Consider the following 22,572-nt stretch of genomic DNA (forward strand, 5'->3'; position numbering starts at 1 on the left):
TTCCCCTTTTCTTTTTTTTTATAAAACTACACATGTAGCATATGAAATGGTTCTCCCTCTTATCACTATCATCAAAGTCTAAAGAAATAATTGTTTATTAACTGTCAATTATAAATGTTCATTACACACACGTTCAATATTTTCTAAATTGTAAAGCAGAGCACAATATTGTCTTTTAACCTTATTTCTTTTAATTTTTAACCAAATTATTGTAATCTTGATAATAAAACAAAGAGTTATTAAACTTCCATAGTCCCTTGCCACGAACAAACGGACTAAATTATAGTTCTAAAATTATCACTGAATGTTGAGATCTGTAGTTCGAATCCACGCTACAGTTTTTAGAGCTACCCGTCTTCAGGAAAGAAAATCTATTGCCTTTTTCAATATAGTTTTGTGCTCCATGTGTAGAATTTTCAATGTATCCATATGAGTTTTCTCAAACTATCATGTGATATTTTACTAATTGATATTACTGAGTCAACAGTCATGACAAAAATCATTTTATTCTTTATAAGAGTAATCAAGGGAACCAAGATTCTAGCGGAAATTAAATTAACGTAATCTAAAGACAAAGACCAGACATGGAAAACAGACTAACACAGCAAAGAACATAAAGCAACTAAAATAATACATACAAAGTAACAAAAGTAAATGAGCAACTCGGACTCCACTAAAAACTGGGAGCATTATTCCTCTTTTAGAAAAAGTACAAATTTCTAGTAGAAATGAGAAAGATAGGACCTGCATAAAATATACAAAAGAAAGAAATAAAATAAGCATACATCAATTAGATGGTTAGCATATTTTCTAAGGAGTGAAACAGTTGAATGTATGAATTTCACCCTCATTTTTACAAAATCTAATCAAAGAGAAAATGTAATTTCTAAAACTTAAGTTCCTAATAATACAGTATACTACGATATCACAATTATAGCAATTTATACTATGAAATAAATAAGAGTTACTTCCCTTCCATCGGTCTTCGGTTGATACGAACTTCATGTGTACATGTACGTCATCATGTGTTCTGCCATAGATACCACAGATGAAGTTGATCGTTTGAACGTTTGATCCAAAAGGCCTGTGTTATCCATCCTATATATCAATGCCATGTTACGCGAAGTCACATCAACAAATTTCACATTGTTCTGCAACTGTTTCCTTTAAAGCACTTAACAATTAACGGTCTACTTACTAGATCAGCAGGAAGGGTTGGATTGCTATAATATCTCGATCTTAAAGTTTCACAATTTTATCATCTCAATGAAATCATGACGGAGATCTTGTTTCTAACGCCAAATTGTACACTTTGATATTTCTTTTCCCGAATATTGCTCATTGTATAGTTACTGTTTACATTTGCAACCTTTGCAATTTTAAACATGTATGCTTCTTTCAGATCTTTTCTCACATGGTTTTCATTTGCCTCGAGTTGTTCTAACTTTCTCAGTCTGATTTTTAGTAATTTTGTCATTCATTTTCTTTTCAAGAGTGGATTCAAACTTACTAAATATTTTTTTACTATCTCTGTAATCACATTTTCAAGATCAACAATTTTAACAAGATCTTTTGTCTCTTCACTTAAATCACTTTTGGTTGTAACATCCCTCAGAGAGAATTTAATTTTATCTAAGTCTTTCTGAAAGTTAATCAACGTTGATTTATCCAGACTTGTGTTTGAATCATTTGATTCGTATGAAAGTTTTAAGTAGGTACATGTAAATGAGTGTCAATGCTACTTCAGTTTTCAAGACGTCCATATAGCAAAAACATTGTCTACCGTATATGAGAAATACACATGTATGTTGTAATACCAGCGGACAAAACCCAAAACAACTTTTTTTTTCTGCAAAAGTATTAAATCCAATGTTTATTGTCAAAGGTAGACGTACAAAATAATAGCTGTAATAAGACCTACACTGCCATCATACTCTCCAAAGCAGAGATAGTGGAATACTATAAATCTGTGCTCTCCTTTTTTTGGTCTCTCTACCAAAGACGATGATAGAGATCTACCGTCTGTGTACTGGATTCTTGAATTCCATAAGAATTAATACAAACAACGCTACATCGCTGGATATGCAAAATGTACGACCTAACAGCTGCTTTCAAAGCTTTTAACTTCTATACTTACAGCTGACAAAGAGGGTCTCCAGTCCGACCACGACACTTGCTACTCCCGTAGTTGTATTAATTCGGTGAGGATCCTGAAAACTTCGAAAGATCTTCTTCCTCAACTCAAGATTATCATCAGAAAACAATAGCATTGAAACCTATGATTTTTCGACTTTTCATAATTATATTACCCGTATATATTCAGTTAAAAACTTATGATTTTTCAACATTGTATACTTCGATTCCACATACTCATTTAAAATTCCCACTCAAAAACATTATGCATCGTTGTTACTCTAAAAAAGACGTTACACCTAAATACAAGTATGTAGTTGTTCTTGGTAGAGATTCCTCATACTTTGTAAAAAAATAATTCCAAATCATCTTCCAAATATACCGTAGAAGATGTTTTCAAAATGATGGAATTTTGCATCGACAACATATCTGTCCAGTGTGATGGGTGCGTTTTTTTTTTCAACAAACGGTCGGAATTACAATCGGAACAAATTGCTGACCCATTCCTTTATTCTTATGAGGCTGAGTTTATAGCTGATCAGATCCAAGAGAAGGAACATCGTTTAACTAGATCTTTCAATCTCATTTTCTTATTTTGTTATGCTCCCAGTTTTTAGTGGATTCGAGTTGCTTATTTACTTTGGTTAATTTGTATGTAATATGTTGGTGTTTTATGTTTTTCACTGTGTGTGTCTGTTTCCCATGTCTGGTCTGTGTCCCTAGAATACTTTCATTTGATTCCCGCTAGAATCTAGGTTCCCTTTATTACGCTTTCTTTTAGGACCTGGATTATTTTCTATGTCACCTCCAAGTAATATCAATAGTTTTATTATGTTATGCTTACGGCTGATTTGGGTTTGTGGAATGATTGGTTTCCATCCAATGTGTAGCAGGTGACATGGTGCAGCTTATAATATGTTGGTGCTTTCCAAGTTTTGCATAAGTTGTTGGTCCCAATTAGATGTACTATGATGATGGTGCTGATCAGATTGATGTCCACGGTGTTGGTTTCTGGGCTTTTTTTGTGATTTTGTAGACTGTGTTGGCTTTCACTGACATAAGATATAGCTCGGAAGGACCCATGCTTACCAACTGAAAAATACAAGTCACCAGCAGTCGTGTAACGCTTGTTTCGCCATTATTAAAAACGTTTTCCAGTCGTTCCGTCCCCAAGTCGTTCCGGCCTCGGTCGTTCCGGCCCCAAGTCGATCCGTCCCCAAAATAAAAATATTTAATTTTACCAATTAGTCAATGAATTAAGATAAATTATTTGAGATTTTACCGAAGTCGCATATTTTTTATAAAGATTAGTCAACAAATGTGTACTCATAATGTTTCCGTCAAGAACCATAGACATTGTTTTTGTAATGTTTTATCACATTATTTCATAATTAAGAGCATTAATAAAGATTAAGAGAGTAATCAGATGTAGTAATTAATTAGTTACTTATGCACTGCTAATTATAAATGATTTAATCAATAAATTGATGTTAAAGAATGTATTAAAAATTGATTGGCGGTAATAATTTTGGATGATTTAATTGATTTGCGGTAATAATTTTTGATGATTTAATTGATTGGCGGTAATAGTTTTTGATGATACATTTTGATTGGATTATGTCTTTGATGGTAAATTTCACTTGTTTTTACAATTAGTTTTTTATAAAAAAACATATGCCCAAGCTGAGAAAAAAAAAACAACTCGCATGTCAGGTCTATATAAATAACAACCGAATCTTAGTTCTTCATTATTTGAAAAAAAAAACTTTATTCATGATGTATCCTTGTGTAGTTTGTACGACAGAAGTAAGACCAATACAGCATCGTGTGACTCTTGTTCTAGATGGCAACAGCGAAAATGTGGCACAGGTATCACAATAGCAGAGTACCGCAACTGGGGAGAACGCAACTTTATATGCCAAGCCTGCAAAGATACTGAACCTGAATTAGCAGAGGAAGCCACAGAAGATTCAATAAAAAAAACTGGGGCCGGAACGACTTTGGGCCAGAACGACTTGGGCCGGAACGACTTTGGGCCGGACAGGTTTGGGGCCGGAACGACTTGCATCCTTAAAAACCAGGTTCTTGCCAATAATACATGATTGTTACTCAAAAAAAGACGGTACGGCTAGATACAAATGTGTAGTTCTTGGACGTATTTCACGCAGGTTTTTTGTTTTTGTTTGTTTTTGTTTTTGTTTTGTTTTGTGTTTTTTTTTTTTTTTTTTTATCAATTTAAAAATACTGTTGTATTATTTTGTTCTACCCCTTTCGTGGTACTCCTTTATTGGAGTATTATTCTCACAAAACAAAAAGACACCGGAAGTTTGGAAGTATTCACTTCCGGAACACAGGTGAGTAAGGTCAGATGTCAACAAAAAGAGGTGGATCCAAAATATTTTAAATGCTCCACTGTAACAACAAACTTGTGGATGTGATGTCATTGTGTACCAAGATTCATTCATGCCGTTGTATGTACTGAGTATTTGATAGTGAAAATCGCATGTGTACAGACAGTTTGCGAACGTCGCTGAAATGAAATGGATAGCAACCTTACCAATTCTAATTTTACAGGTAAGTATCCTAATGTCATTGGAATGGAATAACTATAAAATATCAACTTCAACGTAAGAAAGACAAATAAATCGTATCAAGTGTATTCTTAATCTTTTTTATATCTGTATCTGTTTAACGTCGCAAGAATATTGTGAAATATTTATATTTTCACACATGTATTGTACATGTACAACCTGTCAGTCCACATGTATTGTTTTTGTTTGTATTTATTAATATAGTAGAGTTAAGAGCCATCACTTCTTATCAAATATAAACAATTTGTGGGTTCAGTTTCCAAGCTACATAATATGTACATGAGTTAACATTGTGTTTTTTTATTTACATGTTCTTTATTTTTTTTTATTTTATTGGTTTGTCGATAAACATAAAATCTCTTTTTGAAAGTCCACATAGTTGACGCTTTTACTTTTGTCTATCTTAAGTTGTTCCAATGGGCAATCACTTGATTAGAGAAGAAATTTTTCCTAATATCAGTATGACTGCAAGTTTTAGATGGTGACCATGAGGGCCTGTTTGGCAGAGTCATTTTGACAAGGCCAATCATTTTTGAGTTTCTATTAGTTCAAAGCAAATTTGTCTATCCTCGAGTGTTTCCAGAGACAGTGATAAGTATTTTTTCTGCACCTTTTACGATGGTCTTAATATCATACACCAAATCAGAAAAACCTGGATTCCAATTATGCTTCTGCAGATGTATTCAATACATAATTCGTAAAACATACATGTACATCTCCATACATTAGATGTATACAGACTGATATCAACATTACAAAATATAGTTTGTATCTGAATCATAAAACAGAATGTAGAATAGGGTTTTTTTTTCTGAAAGGAACCATTTTTTACATTCTTTTTTCTTTATATGTACATGTATTTAGTCGATCAAATTAAAAATTAGATTTATTGTTCCAACTGTATCTTCAACTGACTTTAGATCAAGAAAACTGCATGTAAAGGTGGAATTCAGAAAATGAAGAAAACACTGAACCAATGTGATTGCATTGTAGTTTAGAGGAACACTGTGCATTTTTCCTTAATTAAAAAGATTAAAAGGGGATTAAATGTACAGTGTAGTGTGACAAAACATATGCAATGACCTTGGGTTTTAATTAATATTCAGAAATTTTTCATCCATAAGAAGATTGATAATGAAATGATTGTTATTTTCAATTAAGTATATAAAAATGTAAAATCAGTGATCCTTGTGTGAATGATAATCTGCTAGTCTCTCAGGATACACATAGTTGAGACATGCAGGTACATATTCATACGGGGGATTGGACATATTCGAATTGTTTTGGCATGAAATCTGGATTTTTACAAACTCTTAGTCTACCTTAAAAATTGTCTTGTCTGGATTCACTTGGCCTTCAGTTCTATTTATGCCCAACCTGAAATCCTGGATCCACCCTAATATGTAACATAAATGATTGTACAGGTGCATGTTACAATTGGCATGAAAGAAGCATCACTGTAGTTTCCAATTTCCAATATCAGGGATGATTTTTTTATGGTTTTTAGCAGAATTTCACTATTCGAAATCCAGATTTTACCGTCACAATTCTTTTTTTTTATTGTATATATATTTCAAAATTTGTTAATTTCCTCTTTGTTGGTTGACCTTGTAAAATCATCCCTGCAATATGAACAGTTTTGCTGCTTTATAATATTTGTCATTAATATACTTATATGAATGAAGATGAATTAGTTTTAAAAACACAGAATAAGCATGTTTCAAAGTTATGTGCTGTAGTGATTGAAGGCCTAAACTTGTATGCATTGTATGATGCATTTAAATGTAACTTGATTACACACTTCTCCTTTTTACATGATGCTGTGTACATGTATTAGAAGCTTTTCAATAGATTTTTTTCTGTTCAATCATAATTACTAATGTACATATACATGTATATCTGTGCATTGTACTTGTGCATGTTAAAGATAGATACATTTTCTATATACATGTAAACTATTTAATAGAATAATTTTCTGTACTGCTTGTAGCCGAATATATTTCTTAAGCTGATGCACTGCACTTCACAGCACTGCATGACTGTACAGACTATATAATATAGCACTGTACTATCTGATGTTAAATTTAGTGAGAATCCACTTGTTAAATTTAGTTAGAATCCACTGCTAGTGTTCAATAATTCTTTGTACATGTATAACTACAGAACAATGCCTTAAGAGCAGTGCACTGTGCTAATTTAAATTCTTTTTGGTTATTGCTTGTGTAAGGTTTTTTAAGTGTCTGTCCATCTGTCAGTCTTTTTTTGTCAAATTAACACTCCTTTTTCTACATTAAGACATATTATATTATGTTTGGGATATTGTCAGGATTCTACATTTATTTCAGTGGTTGTCAATTTTTGGTGTCACTGTAGTTTAAAATGTTAATTTGATGACTATTTTGCCTCAGAAGTGATTTACATGTACATGTAGTTGTACTTTTTTTTCAAGTTAAAAATGTGATAAAATTAAGACAGGTCTCACTGTAAGAAGTTGAGTGGTTGAAGCTCAGTTGATTTCTTTGGGTAACTCAGTTCAAGGTTGACCTAATATACACAATGTAATTATATATCCTTAGCTCAGGGGTACATTTTGTTTTTATCAGAAAAAATGGAAGTAACCACATTCGACTAAATAATACCACTTTGGAGTTTGGGTTTTACATGTACCATGTACATACAGATGTGCATTAGTCACTTACCATCTTCTTTGATCTTTACTGAGACAAGATGAGTATCTACATTTTGTATTATTGTGCATACCTTTAAAACTAATAACAAGTTCCTATAAACCTATTATCTTTGTAAGCCGCATTCAAGTATCAGGTTCAGTCCCACCCACTGGTATATAAGTTTTAATGCCTGTATCCCAAGACAATAAGGGCTTAAAATGTCTATTAATTTCAATCGATTCCAGTCATCAATGATTATTTAGTTTTATGCCTTTGAAACAATGAAACTGTCTTGTTCATCATGAAACATCATATTATAAAACATGGCCTGGTGTCTTAGAATGGATATGATATCCTGTCCATAATTTATCAAAATATCTAAGGCCTAAGTCATGTTCTGGTCTGGTAGACTATAGGAAAAACTAAAGTCAGGTCATGATGAAGAGCATGATGAATACATGAACTGTTTTTCTATTGTCCTAGACCAGGGAGGAAATGAGAAAATTGGAAGCTACATGTAGACAGAAATGAGCATTAAAAATTAGTTATTGGTATAATTTGTTATTACATCAGCTTCGGATGTGTGTTGATTGTTAAGTGGGATAAATTCATCTCTTTATAAGATGAGTTATTAAGTTAACAACATCCCTAGCAAAAAGTTGATATTGAATGGGGGTGAACTTTCTTGTGGGTGTATAAAAACAAATCATTTGTTTAGGTGGTTAAATAGTTTATATTCAATCAGAAATCAGAGTCAGAAAAACCTTCAAGTATAAAAACATTTTATTACATTTTATGTACAAGTTGATGTCCCTATCAACAAATTTCATTGCAGAAGTAAAATGCAATCAATGTGTTTGTCCAGTCAGCTGTTCATCTGTCCATCCATTACACTTTTAATTTCCTGATATTAAAAAAAAACATACAGTACAATTCATGATATGCAGGTCAGGAATAATTACTTACAGTGCATAAGTAATCAAACCTGACAATACCTTAACAGTAAGTACTGTTAAGGAATTGTGCCTTTTTTCCTTTAAAAAAATGAACTACAGTGCATGGTATCTACATTAACAAATCCACCTTTTCTAGTTCTAATTAATGCCCTTTGATTGAAGTAAATCATTTCATGTGTAACATCATCTTGTACAATGGTAGAGGTATATTGTACATGTATTGTATAGTCCTCAGAGTACAGTTCTAGGTCATAAGTACAAAACAGACTGGTTAGATCACCTTACATCTACATGAAGAGGTTGTAGTGTTCCCTACAGAACTTTTTTGGGAGGACACCCTGCCCTTTTCTGACAATTTTCCCTGAAGAGATGATAATGCTTGTGTGATGGCTTTAGGTTTGCATCTAATGTGCTAGAGGGCTGTTTTTGCATAGAGTACCTGGCTCCATTCAAGAGCTACATGGAACACTAGGTTTTTAATTCCCAGAGATGTTAGAACTGTCAATTTTGCAAAGCATTGTTCAGACCTTTTTATGCATACTTTATCTTCCCTGTATCAATTTGATCTAATGAAGCATTGTAGCAAATAGAGTTGTCACATTCTGAGACATTTGTTAATCTAGAAACCTATATAAACCAGATTCTTTGTAATGTTTTTGAAGTCTCTTTATACACCAGTGTAAATGTACTTGAATCTTGGTAAATGGTACATCTGTCTAGACAGAATAAATTGTAAGGTCCATTAGTGGTTCAATTTAGATAGATTTCACTGTACTAGTGTACAAGACAGGAAAGAAGTGAAAGGTAACCTTGTTGGCTTCTCCTTAATCTATCAAATTTCTTCTTGTACTTTAATCATTTTCTGAATCAACCTCTTAGATGAAATTACATGTATGTGTGGGAACTTTCTACAACTGTACTTTTAGACATGTATGACATTCTCACTGTAGGGTCTATGCACTTCCTTTATTATAATTCACACCTGTAAGGCGTAACCTTTTTTTACCTGTCCACGTAAACATCAAAGTCTCACCATTACATGCTAAACATGTATTTATTGTTTTTATTCCCACTGCTATTTTCTTTCATTGTTGACAGGAATTAAACACTAGAGGGGTTGAAAGATTGTTGTCGAGACAAGATGACACAAGTTAATAGGAGCAAGAGGAAACGATACTATTTATATATACACTTACAGCATTGAATCAATGAGCATGGTTACCATGTTAAGGAATGGTTGTATGAATGATTAAACCCTCTTCTTTTAACAAGGATGTGGCTAGATATTTTCTTCTTTTTACTTTTCTTTTGCCTTCATAAATTTAGGATTACTCATAAATCCTTTAGAAAACATTCTTAGCTTAGACACCAGAGTCCTGTCCTTGAAAAGAAAAAAAATGAAATTTAGTATTTTAATTTATTTTAAAAGTTATTGTATGTTTCAATGAAAACGTTTTTTTAACAAATGTAAGAAGTGTAAAATTAAAACAAGATCTTTTTTTGTTCTTCAGAGTACCAAAATGGCATGTAATCCACTTACCTCTATAATAAAAAGAAAAGTTAAGAGGTTAAAGAGGAAGTCTTTATCATATAAAATGACTTAAAGTGAAGCTTAGGTGAAACATTTAACAATATTTTCTTGTAAAAATAGACAAGTTCTTTTGTCATAGTGTGTTTCATATATGAAATAATGAAATGTATAACAACTTGCACTGATGTACACACTTTGATTTGTATAAACTTTGGGTAGACTGGGTAAAGGTTTCTTTGTGTACAAGGATGATCCTTTCCATACTACCGGTAAATAAGAAGATATGGTGAAAAAAAAAAGATTTCATCTTCATCAGCTGTTTGCAGTCTGTCAAGGAACTCCTGATTTGTTCTCATTTTGAGCAGTTCTCAATTTTTCCAGAGAATCTCTTGATATCTTCTGATTTTGAATTTTTCACCTACATAAAACCAAACATTGGAAGTATTTTTGTGACACTTAAGTTTTCTTCAGTAGGTCCTATTGTTTATGGTCATAGCCTAGCATTAAATGAAATGCTGTAATATGTACATGTAATTTAAACTCCAATGCCTTGCCAATAGGGGAGGAAGGCAGACAGTTCTAGTTTTGAAAATTTTGATAGTTATAACACTTTTACTTAAAAAATTTCCCGATATTCTCTTGATTTTTATACTAAAGCCCCCTTACAAATATTTAGAAACCCATCAGTACTTGACAGACTGTGTTTGTTGTTGCCACCTCTTCAGCCTATGTATCAGACTTATGCTTTCCCTCATTCATAGGTTGTACAGTTGCCAAAACCCATTGAGATCCAGACGATTTTAGAGGAATTCTCACGTCACCACTTCCTGTAATTCTTACCCTACGACCCTTATCGAAGGATGTCAAAATCAAAAATATGCATTAATTAATTAAATTTAACACAACCTCATATAAACTTGACCTTAGTGGCTTACTCCCTCTTATAAAATACACAAACAAATAGAAAAAAACTTAGACTTATGATAAATTGAATGATTACTTAATTCATGATGGTATTTTCCTGATTGATCAGCCTGAGGCCGACCCTGTCATTCACGTAATGATCAACGACAATTTCTTGTAAAGTTTATCATCATTTTATGCACACTAGTACTGTATGGATAAGTGTAAAAGAATGTCAATATGGATTTTATTGTATCTGTTTGTAAGTAACTTTTGTTTTCTTCTTTATTTTTTTAGCATTGGGGTTTCACCTTTTGTTGTCTAATATTGTCATTTCCCTTTCAGGTGAATGTGAAGTACTTTTTTAGTTTTAGTGTAGTTTTTGGTATTGTTACATGTTTTGAAGACCTTGGATTTTTTCAATATGTCTTATAATGGTGCAATATTCTAACTTACATATAGAAAAGTCTGGGGTACTTTTTGAGTTAATTTTTGTTAGTCTATTTAATTGTCATGATAAATCCTGAAGAATTATGTTTTTTAAATGATTTGGAAATACAGATAAAGGACATAATTAGAAGAAGTCAGGAAATTTAGGCATAGCTATATGACTTATAATGTGCATGTAATTATGTAAACTTTATATTTTGAGGCTGAACAAAAACAGATGTGTGTTTCCTATTATCCTACCCACCCTATTTTTCATGTTTTTGCCATTTTGCAATAAGCACTATTTTTCCTTCATAAACTAAATGTAAAAATACTAAAATGAAAATAAGCAACTTAACCTACCTACCCTGATTTTTATTCCAAGTTGTAATAGGAAACAAACTTATTTTTTGTTTGTTTTGTCTTATCAGCCCTACACTATTCATCGATTGGTAAAGTCTTTCTATTCTTGGCAAACTATATAGATTTGCCAACAAATGAATTGTTGAGTTTAGATGAAAATGGTTGCACAGTTCTAACTGATAGTACATTTTACACTAAATAATTTGCTCATTCAACAGTATTCTACAGTTCTGTAAATGAAGACACCCAAATAAAGTTTGACCAGTTTATCTTGTAGTGATCTACTCAGGGTCATATAGAATCACATTACTCTGATGCTATATTTTTTACAAGGATGCTATCTGAAGAGAACTTCTGTAAGGCTTCAATACAAATTTGATGCTATAATTTTGCTGAAATTCAGGGGTTACCAGGATGCTATCTGTAAATCTTAGGGAGAATACTGTCTTGGAGAAAACACTGCTGACTTATGTCATGTTAAAACAATTGTAGTTAAGAGCAAATAATTGCTTGGTTACCTTATTATCTAAACATTTTGCTGCTTACTATATCAATTGTGATAGACTTTTGAATGTGGGGAAAATTGTTCTGAAAACTTTACCTTGAAACCTCTAAAAGGTTGGGAAAAATTGAATCTAAAACTTATTAGTAGTTTCCCCTGTAGCATTTTTAATAAAGGAGCAGATTATTACAGGTTAAAAAGGGCAATCAAGCTTGTTTAAGGCAAATTTAAAGACACATCATGCAAACATGAATATCTAATGGGAAAATTGGAAATAAATGAAAGACAGCTGGCAGGACACCAATACCAACACCCTCTCAAAAAAGGCAGGGCACCAACTCCAACGCCCTCTCAAAAAAGACAGGGGCACCAACACCAACGCCCTCTCAAAAAAAGGCAGGGCACCAACACCAATGCCCTCTCAAAACAATCTGTAGGGTCAACACTAGTATGTTAATATTTCCAGTCAGTATAATTAAAGTACTAATGATATTCAGAAGTACACAATAAATTTAGTACATTTTTACCATAAAAAATGCTAATTAATTCTTCAATAAAACAAAACAGCCTTTGATTTTTTCATTTTATGACTGTATGTAATCAGATTTTCTAGTTTGCAATGTAAATATTAGACCTTTGAATTTCTCTTCTGTGGTTTACCAAAGAATATTACGGCCAATTACTGGCAGGATATAATAGACAAGTATTGTATTGTATGTTATCAAGTATGATATTACAACAGATAATGACTGTCGTTTATTTCAGTGATAAAAACCATCCACTCAATGCATTCTATATGTGCCTCATTGTGAACTTGCATGCAGAAATAATAGCAATTTGTGTAAAAGATAATAAGTGCAGTTTTATTGGTGAAAATTGTTCATGTTATTAAAAATAGCAGATGTGAAAGAAACAGAAAGAATCTACTCATATAAAAACATAGATTTTTCTGATGTAATATAAAGAAAGTACAGAAATGATTTGAAGACCATAGAGTATTTTTATTTGAATTTTGCATTCTTATGAATTTTAGGCATACTGCCACTTTCAAAATGAAGGAAAAGAGGAAAATTTCAAATATGTGATTATTTTTTGCTTTAACCTTGAAAACCTTATTAGCAATTATGGCAGAAATAAAAATTTAGAGATGATCTAAAATTTACATGTATTACTGTGTGATTACTGTTTTGTAAGTGATTCATTTTTGCTAATTTTGCAAGCAAGGAAAAAAAACAGCCAAAATAAATCACCTTGAATGAAATGCTTTAGAAACAAACATTTGATTATGAGGGACTGACAAATTTTGTAAATAGATATCTTAGTCTGGAAAAATTTGGATAAATGTTCTGGCCCCCATAACCTAGAAAAATAAAAAAAGCTTCAATCTTTTGCCTCAATATTCTATTGCACATTGTAATGAAAATATATGATCTAGCCATACAGTATTTGAAAAAAAATTTCTGATTTGCAAATTTTTGAAAATAAATATTTTACTCTGACGAAAACATCCAGGCCCACCCTCCTCAAAATCAAATGGTCATCTCCATAACATACATGTAGTATTGCATTTCTTTAAGAAAGTGTAGGACACAAATATGAATTGCCACATAATTTGATTAAAATCCTATATCATGAGAGTAAATTGGTTTATAGTATATTCTCTAAGATATTATTATATGATACACATTAGATGAATCTTTATTTGTATTTTTTTCAGATAACCCATGCTGTTACTCAAAAAATTAAAGTTAACATCTCATCTGGAGAAGACCATATACAACTAATATGGGAGGAGACAAAAGTTGGTGTCAATTATTCCCTTGGTTACGGTATCCAAGGCAACCTAACATACCAGGATGTTGATTACAGTATCTCGCCAGATAACACAGCTACATATCTTCTAGATAAATTAAGTCCAGGTGTCACCTATCTGCTAGAGCTTTTTAAAGATGGTCAACAGGTCTTCACATCCACTAAAACTACCAGTAAGTACTGGTCCATATATGATAACATTAATTGTTAAAGACATCTCTGGAAACTTCTTTGCAAAGTGAAGGGGTATATAGTTTGAGACACATTCATGGTTTCCAGAAAAAAAAACTTGGAATGGATCAATTTATTTTGTTTAAACTTGTCATAAACTATATCATTCATTGTACTTTTGAATTGCAGGTGTCTATGCTTATATAGTAAATTCTTTTATTGTTCAAACTACATGTATAAGGATGTGTGAAAGAAGTTCACATGCATTGTTTTCATGTTTGTTTTTCTTCTGTAGTAATCTAAAGTATTGTTTGTAGGGTTATTTTTATGTAGTTATTTCGTTGACATACACACACTTTCTGATTTACATGTACATGTACATTTACAAATGTATATGGTACATTTGTCTTCAAATTTGTGTGCAATTCCATCTTTAGCTGTTCTGTCTCAGTGAAATAAAGTATTCTATCTTCTTCAGAGCCTTTACCACCAGTTGCTCTCACAGTCACTGACGCAGGAACAGACTACCTCTACTTTACATGGCAGACAGACAGCCACAGCACACAGGACTCATACAAAGTCGTTGTTACCGAAATTGACAACAATAATTCTGAAATCTTCTCCTCTGAATCTATTGTGGATTTATATTACAACCTGACTGGCTTAGATCCCGGTGCTAAGTATAACATTGCTTTGGACAGTATAAGTAATGGAGTACTAAGTAATGGTACAGTTAGGATTCTGGATAATACTGGTAAGTTTTGCTAATATAGACTGGATTGGGTCTCTAAAATAATATCAGTGTGTTACCATGACATCAGGTTCAGTTTTTACAGTTAAAACTGTACCTCTTTTTTGTTGACATAGCAGTGATTGGGATTAGAGGGGATTATCTGTCATTTATAACATTCCAAGTAGAATGTCCCTTAGAAATGTTTACAATAAATGTTAAAGAATGCCCCATTGAAATTCTGAATATCATTGAAAATAGCAAAAATTTACCTTCCAGTCACTGGATATGGAAAATCTCACTAAACTTTTAACAGAAAAATAACATTGTTTTTATACTTAAGTCCCTGATATCACAGTTTTTATGTGTAGATATATATGCATTACTACAATGTATATCAGAAGGACTTAAATTTAGAAGTTCAGAATTATCACACTGTCAAAACAACCTCAAGTCAAGTAATTAGAGCTTGAATTTTGATTAAAAAAATGAATTTTCTCTTGGAAAGCTGAGTCAACCATGTATGTTTGTATTTCTGCCAATTTTTTTAAACTATATTCTGACACTTACAACTACTTTTAAAATATGTTAAAAGAATACTACATTTAAACCAGGTTGGAGATGGAAGCATTTTGAGAGAGGGTCCTCTCCATGCCATATCTTTGCTCAGTGGGCCAATACTTCTGAGGATAACTTGATATCCTTTAGAAATGGTATTTTTTTATTTAATTCCTTGTCAGTCACGTTAATTGTCCAGGTATCTATTTTGGTATTTTATTTAAATAATCAAAATATAATTTCCTTCAACCATCCTGTTCATTTGGTGTTAGGTGACTTAGGATCACCATTCTCATATGTTACAATATTTTTAACTGGAAATCATTATATCGTAGTGCCTTTACCACCAGCCATACATTGGGTGACAGCTATAGATAAGAGTACTCTCATGTTGTCTTGGAAGGAAGACTTTTACAGCCAACAGGTAATAATTTTATCAGTAATCACATAGAATAAAGGCCGATTAATAATATCAGGGGTACATGATTTGGGTAGAATCAATTTATTTTGAAAACTAGGTGCACATGTAAGAGTCGGGCAGAATTCATGAAGTTGGAAGCAATGTCGTGGTTTGAAAAGATACATGTATGTTATGCTGTAAAAGTGATGTTTTAATTTCTACTCATGATTTGTCCACTGCCTGATTCTTGCAGAGTATGTTACCATGTTTAAGTTTGGCTTTTTAAAGAAAAGTGTCAGTTACTGAACTAAAATTTCCTACTTCTTGCATATTTTTATTTAAACAGTGTTATGATTAGAGAAGATTATTAGAAGTATAACATAATATCATGAAAAATGTATGATGTAATAAATTCTCTGAGGCAAGACATTGGTTTTAGATAATGTAATATGTGATATGATAGTAGAAACTTATCTTCACATATGTAAGTGCATTCTATTTTTTTTTTTTTTTTTGGCCAATTTACAACCTGAAATGCACACTTTTTATTACCAGTATAAATTGGATATTTTGATTCACTTGTACATGTACTTATTTTCACTAAGGCATTAAAGAATTTTTTTCTGCATTTTTATAACTCTTTATTCCATACTTTTTCTATGATTCAACAAAGCACAAATATTTTATGTGTATTGAATGTTTCAGTTATGCCAAATTGAGTGAAGAGTTGTTTTCACAAAATAATTAAATCTAGCTAATGTAAGAAAGGAATTGTTCTAGCTATTATAGCATAATTTTTTGTATGAGGATGTATAGGTAATTTAGTCATTAAACATCTACCAATGTATATAGTTTTAAATTCACCCTTATTGTTTATTTTTAATTTCACTCCTATTGTTAATGTTTAAAGTCCCTAGTATAATTTAGTTTGGAATTTGTAAATAGCATCCACAGAGAAAAGCGTGGATCTTCAGCGTGTTGAAGTTGGTCAGAAGAAGTAAGATATAAATATGTGTACCTTAATTTTTCAGAATCATGTACAACTTTCCGCTATTTATAACAACACTTATAGCTTACTAGGGGAGGTAAATCTAACATGTACCATGCTAGTGTCGACCTGCCTGACAAGATTACCTGGAGTTATACCTGGTACACCAATAGAGATCAGAGCTTACTCAGTCCAGAATAATAGGAGAAGTGACCCAGATGTGGCATTTCACTCCACCAGTGAGTTCATAAAGCTCAGAGAATGTAATTTTGTAGATTTGTAAACACTTTTTGGCATTTTATTTGATTTGATACATTCATTGAGAAATCAGCAAAAAATAAATTTTGTTCACAAAAAGACCTCACTCCTATTCAAAACCAAAACACTATCTGCATATTTCTTCCATAAGTAGTATCTGCAAACACTAGCAATTTTCACAGTCTATCCTTCTTTTTGGTATCTTTAGTATGTTGTGGTAAATTACTTTTCAGAGCCAGAAACAGTTACAAACATAATAGAGAAGAAAAGCACCACTTCCTCACTGGAACTTACTGTAACTCCTCCTCTGGGATCTGTGTTTGTTAGCTACTCTCTTAGTGTAGATGATGGCTATTTATATTTCCGTAATTACACTTATCCAGCTAACGAGACTATGTTGACAATTGGAAACCTATCAGCAGGGATAGAATATAATGTTTCTGTTGGTACTATGTCTGAATGGGAGGAAAGTGGGGACCAGCTCAGCAAACTTTTCTCTACAGGTATAAAGCATGGTATAACACTACCTTTAATATTTATTGGTCAAGGAGTTGCTCTTGCCTGTATGTAAATATTTAAACCTTATTTTTGTTATTTTACTGAGGAGTTTGACAAAACCTTTTTTTAACTGGTAGAGCACATATAAAACTAACCACTGGTGATTCATTGCCACTATTTTATACTTGTTGAATCATATGCTTAAATTTGTAAATTGTACTTGCAACCATACCTAAAACTGTACATACATGTGTCATATATTTTGCATGGTACCTAACAACCTCTGCATGGCTACATTGTAAGATCATTATATGATTGTTTATATCAGACCCAGAAACACCAGGAAACATCAGTATAAAACCTGAGGACATTAAGACAGCTTCACTGAGTATTTCATGGGACCCTGTACAGAGTGGCAAACTTGATTACTATGAAGTAGAAATCTCTCCTAAAGAACAAATGACACAGTCTCCTATGTAAGTCTACTAGCATTTAAGAGTGGAATTTCTTTTCAATCTGCCTCCAAGGTTACAGAGCAGGCATTCTGTACAGTCTGTTTAAAATACATCAACCTTCTCTACCTATTTTTACCACATTAACCAAGCATATTTTGTCAGTGCCTTAGTTTTCTTAATCTTAGTGATTTCACTCAGTTTTGGCATTAAAAACTCCCTAAATCCAGCTGATAAATATTTAAACAAAACAGTAAATTCCTAAGTTAAAAAAAATTAAGTTGGCCACATACTAGTAAAAAAAACGTGTTCAGAAATATTATGTGTATTACAGGTATTAATTATCTATCAATCATAATTCACCTGTAGAAGATGTTACCTGGATTTTGCAGGTAAATCAGGATGTTATCAGATGACCTTCGGACTTAATATGTTTACAAAACAAAGGCTGCAGGCAGTTTTAGCTACATCTGGAAATTTTTGGTGTCATGTTATGATAATTTTTGTGGTGAAAGTGATGTGTCCATACCTTTATATAATGTATATTTCATGTTATTGTCCCCAACCTTATTTTTTGAAATTTCATGTATTAATATGAAATAAAGAATAAGTCTTACTGGTTTAAGTATTGCATATAGGACCTGGTGCTTTAAGATTCAAAAATGGCCCTGAGCATGATCATGATTTTTAACACTAAAAATATTTTCAAATCTAATTTAACAAATTGCTCTGTCCTGTTCACTTTACCAGATGACCAAATATGTTTCCTTTGGCCTGTTATAATTTGACATTTGGTTCACTGCATGTTTTCAGCCTGAAGTACAATTTAAATGAGAGATTTGTACAGTTTGATGGGCTCATCCCTGGGAAACGGTACACTATCACTGTTATATCTGTTAAAGGACAGAAAAAGAGTGAGGCCCAGATACTAGTTCAGTTTACCAGTAAGTTGAACTTTTTTTGATAAATTTCAAAATAATTATTGTCTAGTATATTGTTTTAGAAGTTGAAAGATATCTCTGTTTTATCTTTGTTTTGTTTTTTTGTTTTTTTGGGGGGGGTTGGGGAAGGATGCAGTGACACCTTTTTTTGTAAATACAGTATGGTTTTAAAATGTTTGTATAAATCCAAATAAAAATCAATGTGCTAGTTAGTTGTTACAATTTTTGCCATCATTACCATGGGCTTCTACTATGTTTAAAATTCTTAATTATGAGTATTAAAAAAATGCTACTTAAAGTTAATTTTAGAATGCTTCATGAAGTGTTATATTTACAAATGAATTTTCTATATTAACCAAAAATTTATTAAGTACAAATTTATAATATTAGTACTTTGATCTTTTACAGAACCTAATCCTCCATCTAAAGTAGTCCATAATGTCATTGGTGGTCGAGAGATTCATTTGGACTGGTTCAAACCTTCTGTAGGGGAGGTTGTTGAGTATACTGTTAGTATTATCTCCCTTGGAATAAATGGATCAACCAATACAACACTGCCAATAGCACCAGTAACATTGCCGGGGACAACATACTCCTTCACTCAACTCAATCCTGGGGAAACTTACGAGATTTCTATTTTTTGCAAAAGTGGTGATGTGTTTAGTGAGCCACTGAAGGTCACTGCTACAACAAGTATGTATTCTGTTTTCTGTTTTTTCAATCTTACTGAGAAAATTAAAATTAAAACAGACTGTCGATGATACAAAGGTCATCGGTAACTTATATGCCATTAGATTACTGTAGTCTACATGTACAAATGTATCTGCGGTTTTAGTTTAAGTATTTTATTACAAATGAAACTTTGTTTTACATGTATTTTCTGTTGTACCTTGGTATACTGAGCATTCTGTTGTATAAGAGATAGAGACATGATTGGATGGCTGAGTGTCTTAGTTGGTGTGATATGCCTACACACAAGCTATTGTTTCTTTGAGCAATCACAATAAATTTTTGGCTTAGCAGGTAGGCCTAATACAAAACAACAGGGAGATATGATTAAATGTTTTTGTCCTGAAATGCATGAAATATCTGTCATAGGACATACACACAATCAATCAATCAATCTTATTTTTTCAGATCCTTCGTCAGTATCAGAGCTGTTTGTGGACCAAGTTTCCCAGGACTATGTAAATGTGTCCTGGTCTAGACCAGAGAACTTAACATTCCAGACCTTTAAACTGACCATCAGTCCTCCTGATGCTACTTCACCTGTAATAATACAAGAGTAAGTTGCATGGGGCGAAAAGGAGGGTTACCATCATAAAAGAAATACAATTTTCTGGAATTCAACAATCAGTCAACCTTATGAAGAATATAATTATGAAAATATTAGTGTTGTTTTGTAGTGTTTAAAAAAGGATGATTTGAAATTACATGGGAAATGAAGAAAAAAAGATATCTAATCACTGAACAATAACATAAAAGCAAAAACTTTCAAATACATGTGTGTTCATTTACTAATGAAAACTGCAAAAGTTTAAACATTTATAGTATTTAGTTATCTTTTATTTGACCAAAAAAGTGATATACAGTGCACTTCAAATAAAAATGTTACTATAAGCAAATGGTTCAATATAGTCAAGAATGATATGAACAGCTCTGAATTCGAATTTGCTTTAATGAATTTAAACTCTGCATCATAGTTCTTCAATACTTTATTTGAACTTTTTTCCAAAATTTCAGATCATCAGGCATTGTATTCCACAGTTTTGCTGGACTAAACCCAGGCACTGTGTATAACCTGTCTATCTTTCTGCTGTTTGGGAGTTCGATTGTAGATAAATCAGAACGAACAACTATAACAGGTAAACTAATAGTAATGGATGGATTGGCATATACATTTTGTTATATCTTTTATATATCCCTGACAAAGTAAAAAATAGCCATCTGCCTAATGGTCAGTAATCTATGCAACTACTCATCACAACCAATTGATATTATGACGTAAGCTTTATATAGGTTTGCCATATTGTGAGATTCTATTTCAGAATGAAGCAACATCAGCTTCCTGGTATTTTTTTTAATATTTTTTACCAAATACTTTCTTAGGGAGCAGGGATTATTCTTTTTTTTTTCTAGTTTTGGACAAAAATACTAAGACTACATGCTCATAAAGGGAGCTGAAAGTTTTAGAAATTCAAAATTAGTGAGTTGGTATATTATGGGTCCCCAAAAACTTCTGCAATGTTTTCTTTCATTTTCAATAATGAGCAGTAGTAGCAGAAGCAGAAAACTGCCATGACAGTTTTTGTTATCAAGGAACTCCTGCAGTACTCATTCTGTTTTTAACTAAGTGGATCAACAGACAATACACATTTGTTAGGAGCCTGTTTCATATTTGTTTGAATTTTTCAGAACCACAACCAATTGAAGACATAAACGTGACCACACACGATTCTAGCAGTCTGTTGGTAGACTGGGCAGCTCCATTTCCATTACAACAGCACCATTTTGAGGTACCTATTCTTTTTTTTACTCTATTTCATATTACTAAGTATTTGAATGTAAAAGCAAAATTAATGTGATGTATTTTCTGGTGTATTGAAAAGTGATTATAGCGAAGATATATTTTGTATACAATGAAATATCTCATCTGTGAAGATACATGTATAATACCCACATACACTGTATATCTTCATTTGTAAAAACTCAGAATTAATGCATTCAATGTACCTGTAGTATAAAGAAAAATGAATTGAATTAATTCACTTCAAACACTTTATTTCAGCTTATCATAAGTCACTGACCATGAGGCTGCATCTTCAGGTTTCTTTTCTTTTTGTTTCTCATTTTTCACATTTACTTGAGTGAATGAGTTTTGTTAAAGGTCCTTATTAACTCAATAGCTTTTGACAATTTTTCAGATTATGTATACAGAGTTCGGTGAATCTGAAAATATCTCTTTACCAATGGTGCTAGCTTTACATGATCAGACACGTTACCATAACCATATCACCAAGTTAAAAGCTGGTTCCCGGTATACTGTCCATATAAGAGCTGTGCAACAGTTTCAGGATTTAAAGAGTTTCAGTGAATGGGTTTCAATGGATAAAACTACAAGTAAATAATAAGCTTAGAAATATTTAATGAAAATGAAAAACTTAGAAATACTAAATAGAAAGATTTATTGTTTTTGAATTACTGGAGGGAACTGAATAAAGTATGTTAACATTTATAAGTTGAGTAAGGAGATCCAGTTAAAACTTTATCATTATGCACTCTTATTATATTGAGAACAATGTTTTATCGAATGTTCCCAGTGTAATAAATTTCGATAATTCACACTGTGAAATAAATTAGGTAAATTCACTCTCGCACTTTCCCCCACCAAAATGTCATTACTTTGATATCAATCCGCCAATCACAGAATTTTATAATTGATATTGATAAATATTGATAACAAAATCTATATAATAAATAGGATAATCAGTTGATTATCGTGAATAACCAAAATATGATCACTCGTGCCAAAAACGCTTGAGGATTTAACTTGTGCACAGAACAAGTTCTGCACACTCGTTAAATCTAGGTGTTCTTCGGCACTTTGGTTATTCACTCTTTCCAATTAATTATCCTACTATTCTCCAACATGGAAATTACCATTGTTAAATACAACTCACAAGAATC

At 32.1% G+C, this 22,572-nt stretch overlaps 1 protein-coding gene and 1 long non-coding RNA gene across 3 annotated transcripts in view; one reads left to right on the plus strand and one right to left on the minus strand.

Moving 5' to 3' along the window:
* On the minus strand, positions 1–3,284 carry LOC148614275 (uncharacterized). Its single transcript, XR_015923620.1, has 2 exons — positions 2,978–3,284; positions 1–2,217 (listed from the first exon to the last, which is right to left on the minus strand). It is a non-coding gene; the product is annotated as an uncharacterized LOC148614275 (long non-coding RNA).
* Positions 3,285–4,237: 953 nt separating this feature from the next.
* LOC148614276 (tyrosine-protein phosphatase 10D-like) overlaps positions 4,238–22,572 on the plus strand; it is a 42,370-nt gene continuing 24,035 nt past the window's right edge. Inside the window, exons 1-13 of one of the 2 annotated variants that reach the window (XM_088588293.1) lie at positions 4,238–4,707; positions 13,795–14,062; positions 14,539–14,814; positions 15,684–15,772; positions 16,780–16,975; positions 17,228–17,497; positions 17,821–17,968; positions 18,758–18,888; positions 19,294–19,578; positions 20,023–20,170; positions 20,629–20,750; positions 21,301–21,401; positions 21,810–22,005. In XM_088588293.1, the coding sequence (XP_088444419.1) occupies positions 4,669–4,707; positions 13,795–14,062; positions 14,539–14,814; positions 15,684–15,772; positions 16,780–16,975; positions 17,228–17,497; positions 17,821–17,968; positions 18,758–18,888; positions 19,294–19,578; positions 20,023–20,170; positions 20,629–20,750; positions 21,301–21,401; positions 21,810–22,005 (2,269 nt within the window). In that variant the 5' untranslated portion in view covers positions 4,238–4,668. Of the gene's footprint in view, positions 4,708–10,892; positions 11,046–13,794; positions 14,063–14,538; positions 14,815–15,683; positions 15,773–16,779; positions 16,976–17,227; positions 17,498–17,820; positions 17,969–18,757; positions 18,889–19,293; positions 19,579–20,022; positions 20,171–20,628; positions 20,751–21,300; positions 21,402–21,809; positions 22,006–22,572 lie in introns of those variants that run through there. The other variant, XM_088588292.1, reaches the window with a different exon arrangement.

Source organism: Perna viridis, chromosome 6 (genome assembly GCF_037379345.1).
Source record: "Perna viridis isolate PV_CMFRI_1.1 ecotype Kerala chromosome 6, ASM3737934v1, whole genome shotgun sequence".
NCBI lineage: Eukaryota > Metazoa > Mollusca > Bivalvia > Mytilida > Mytilidae > Perna > Perna viridis.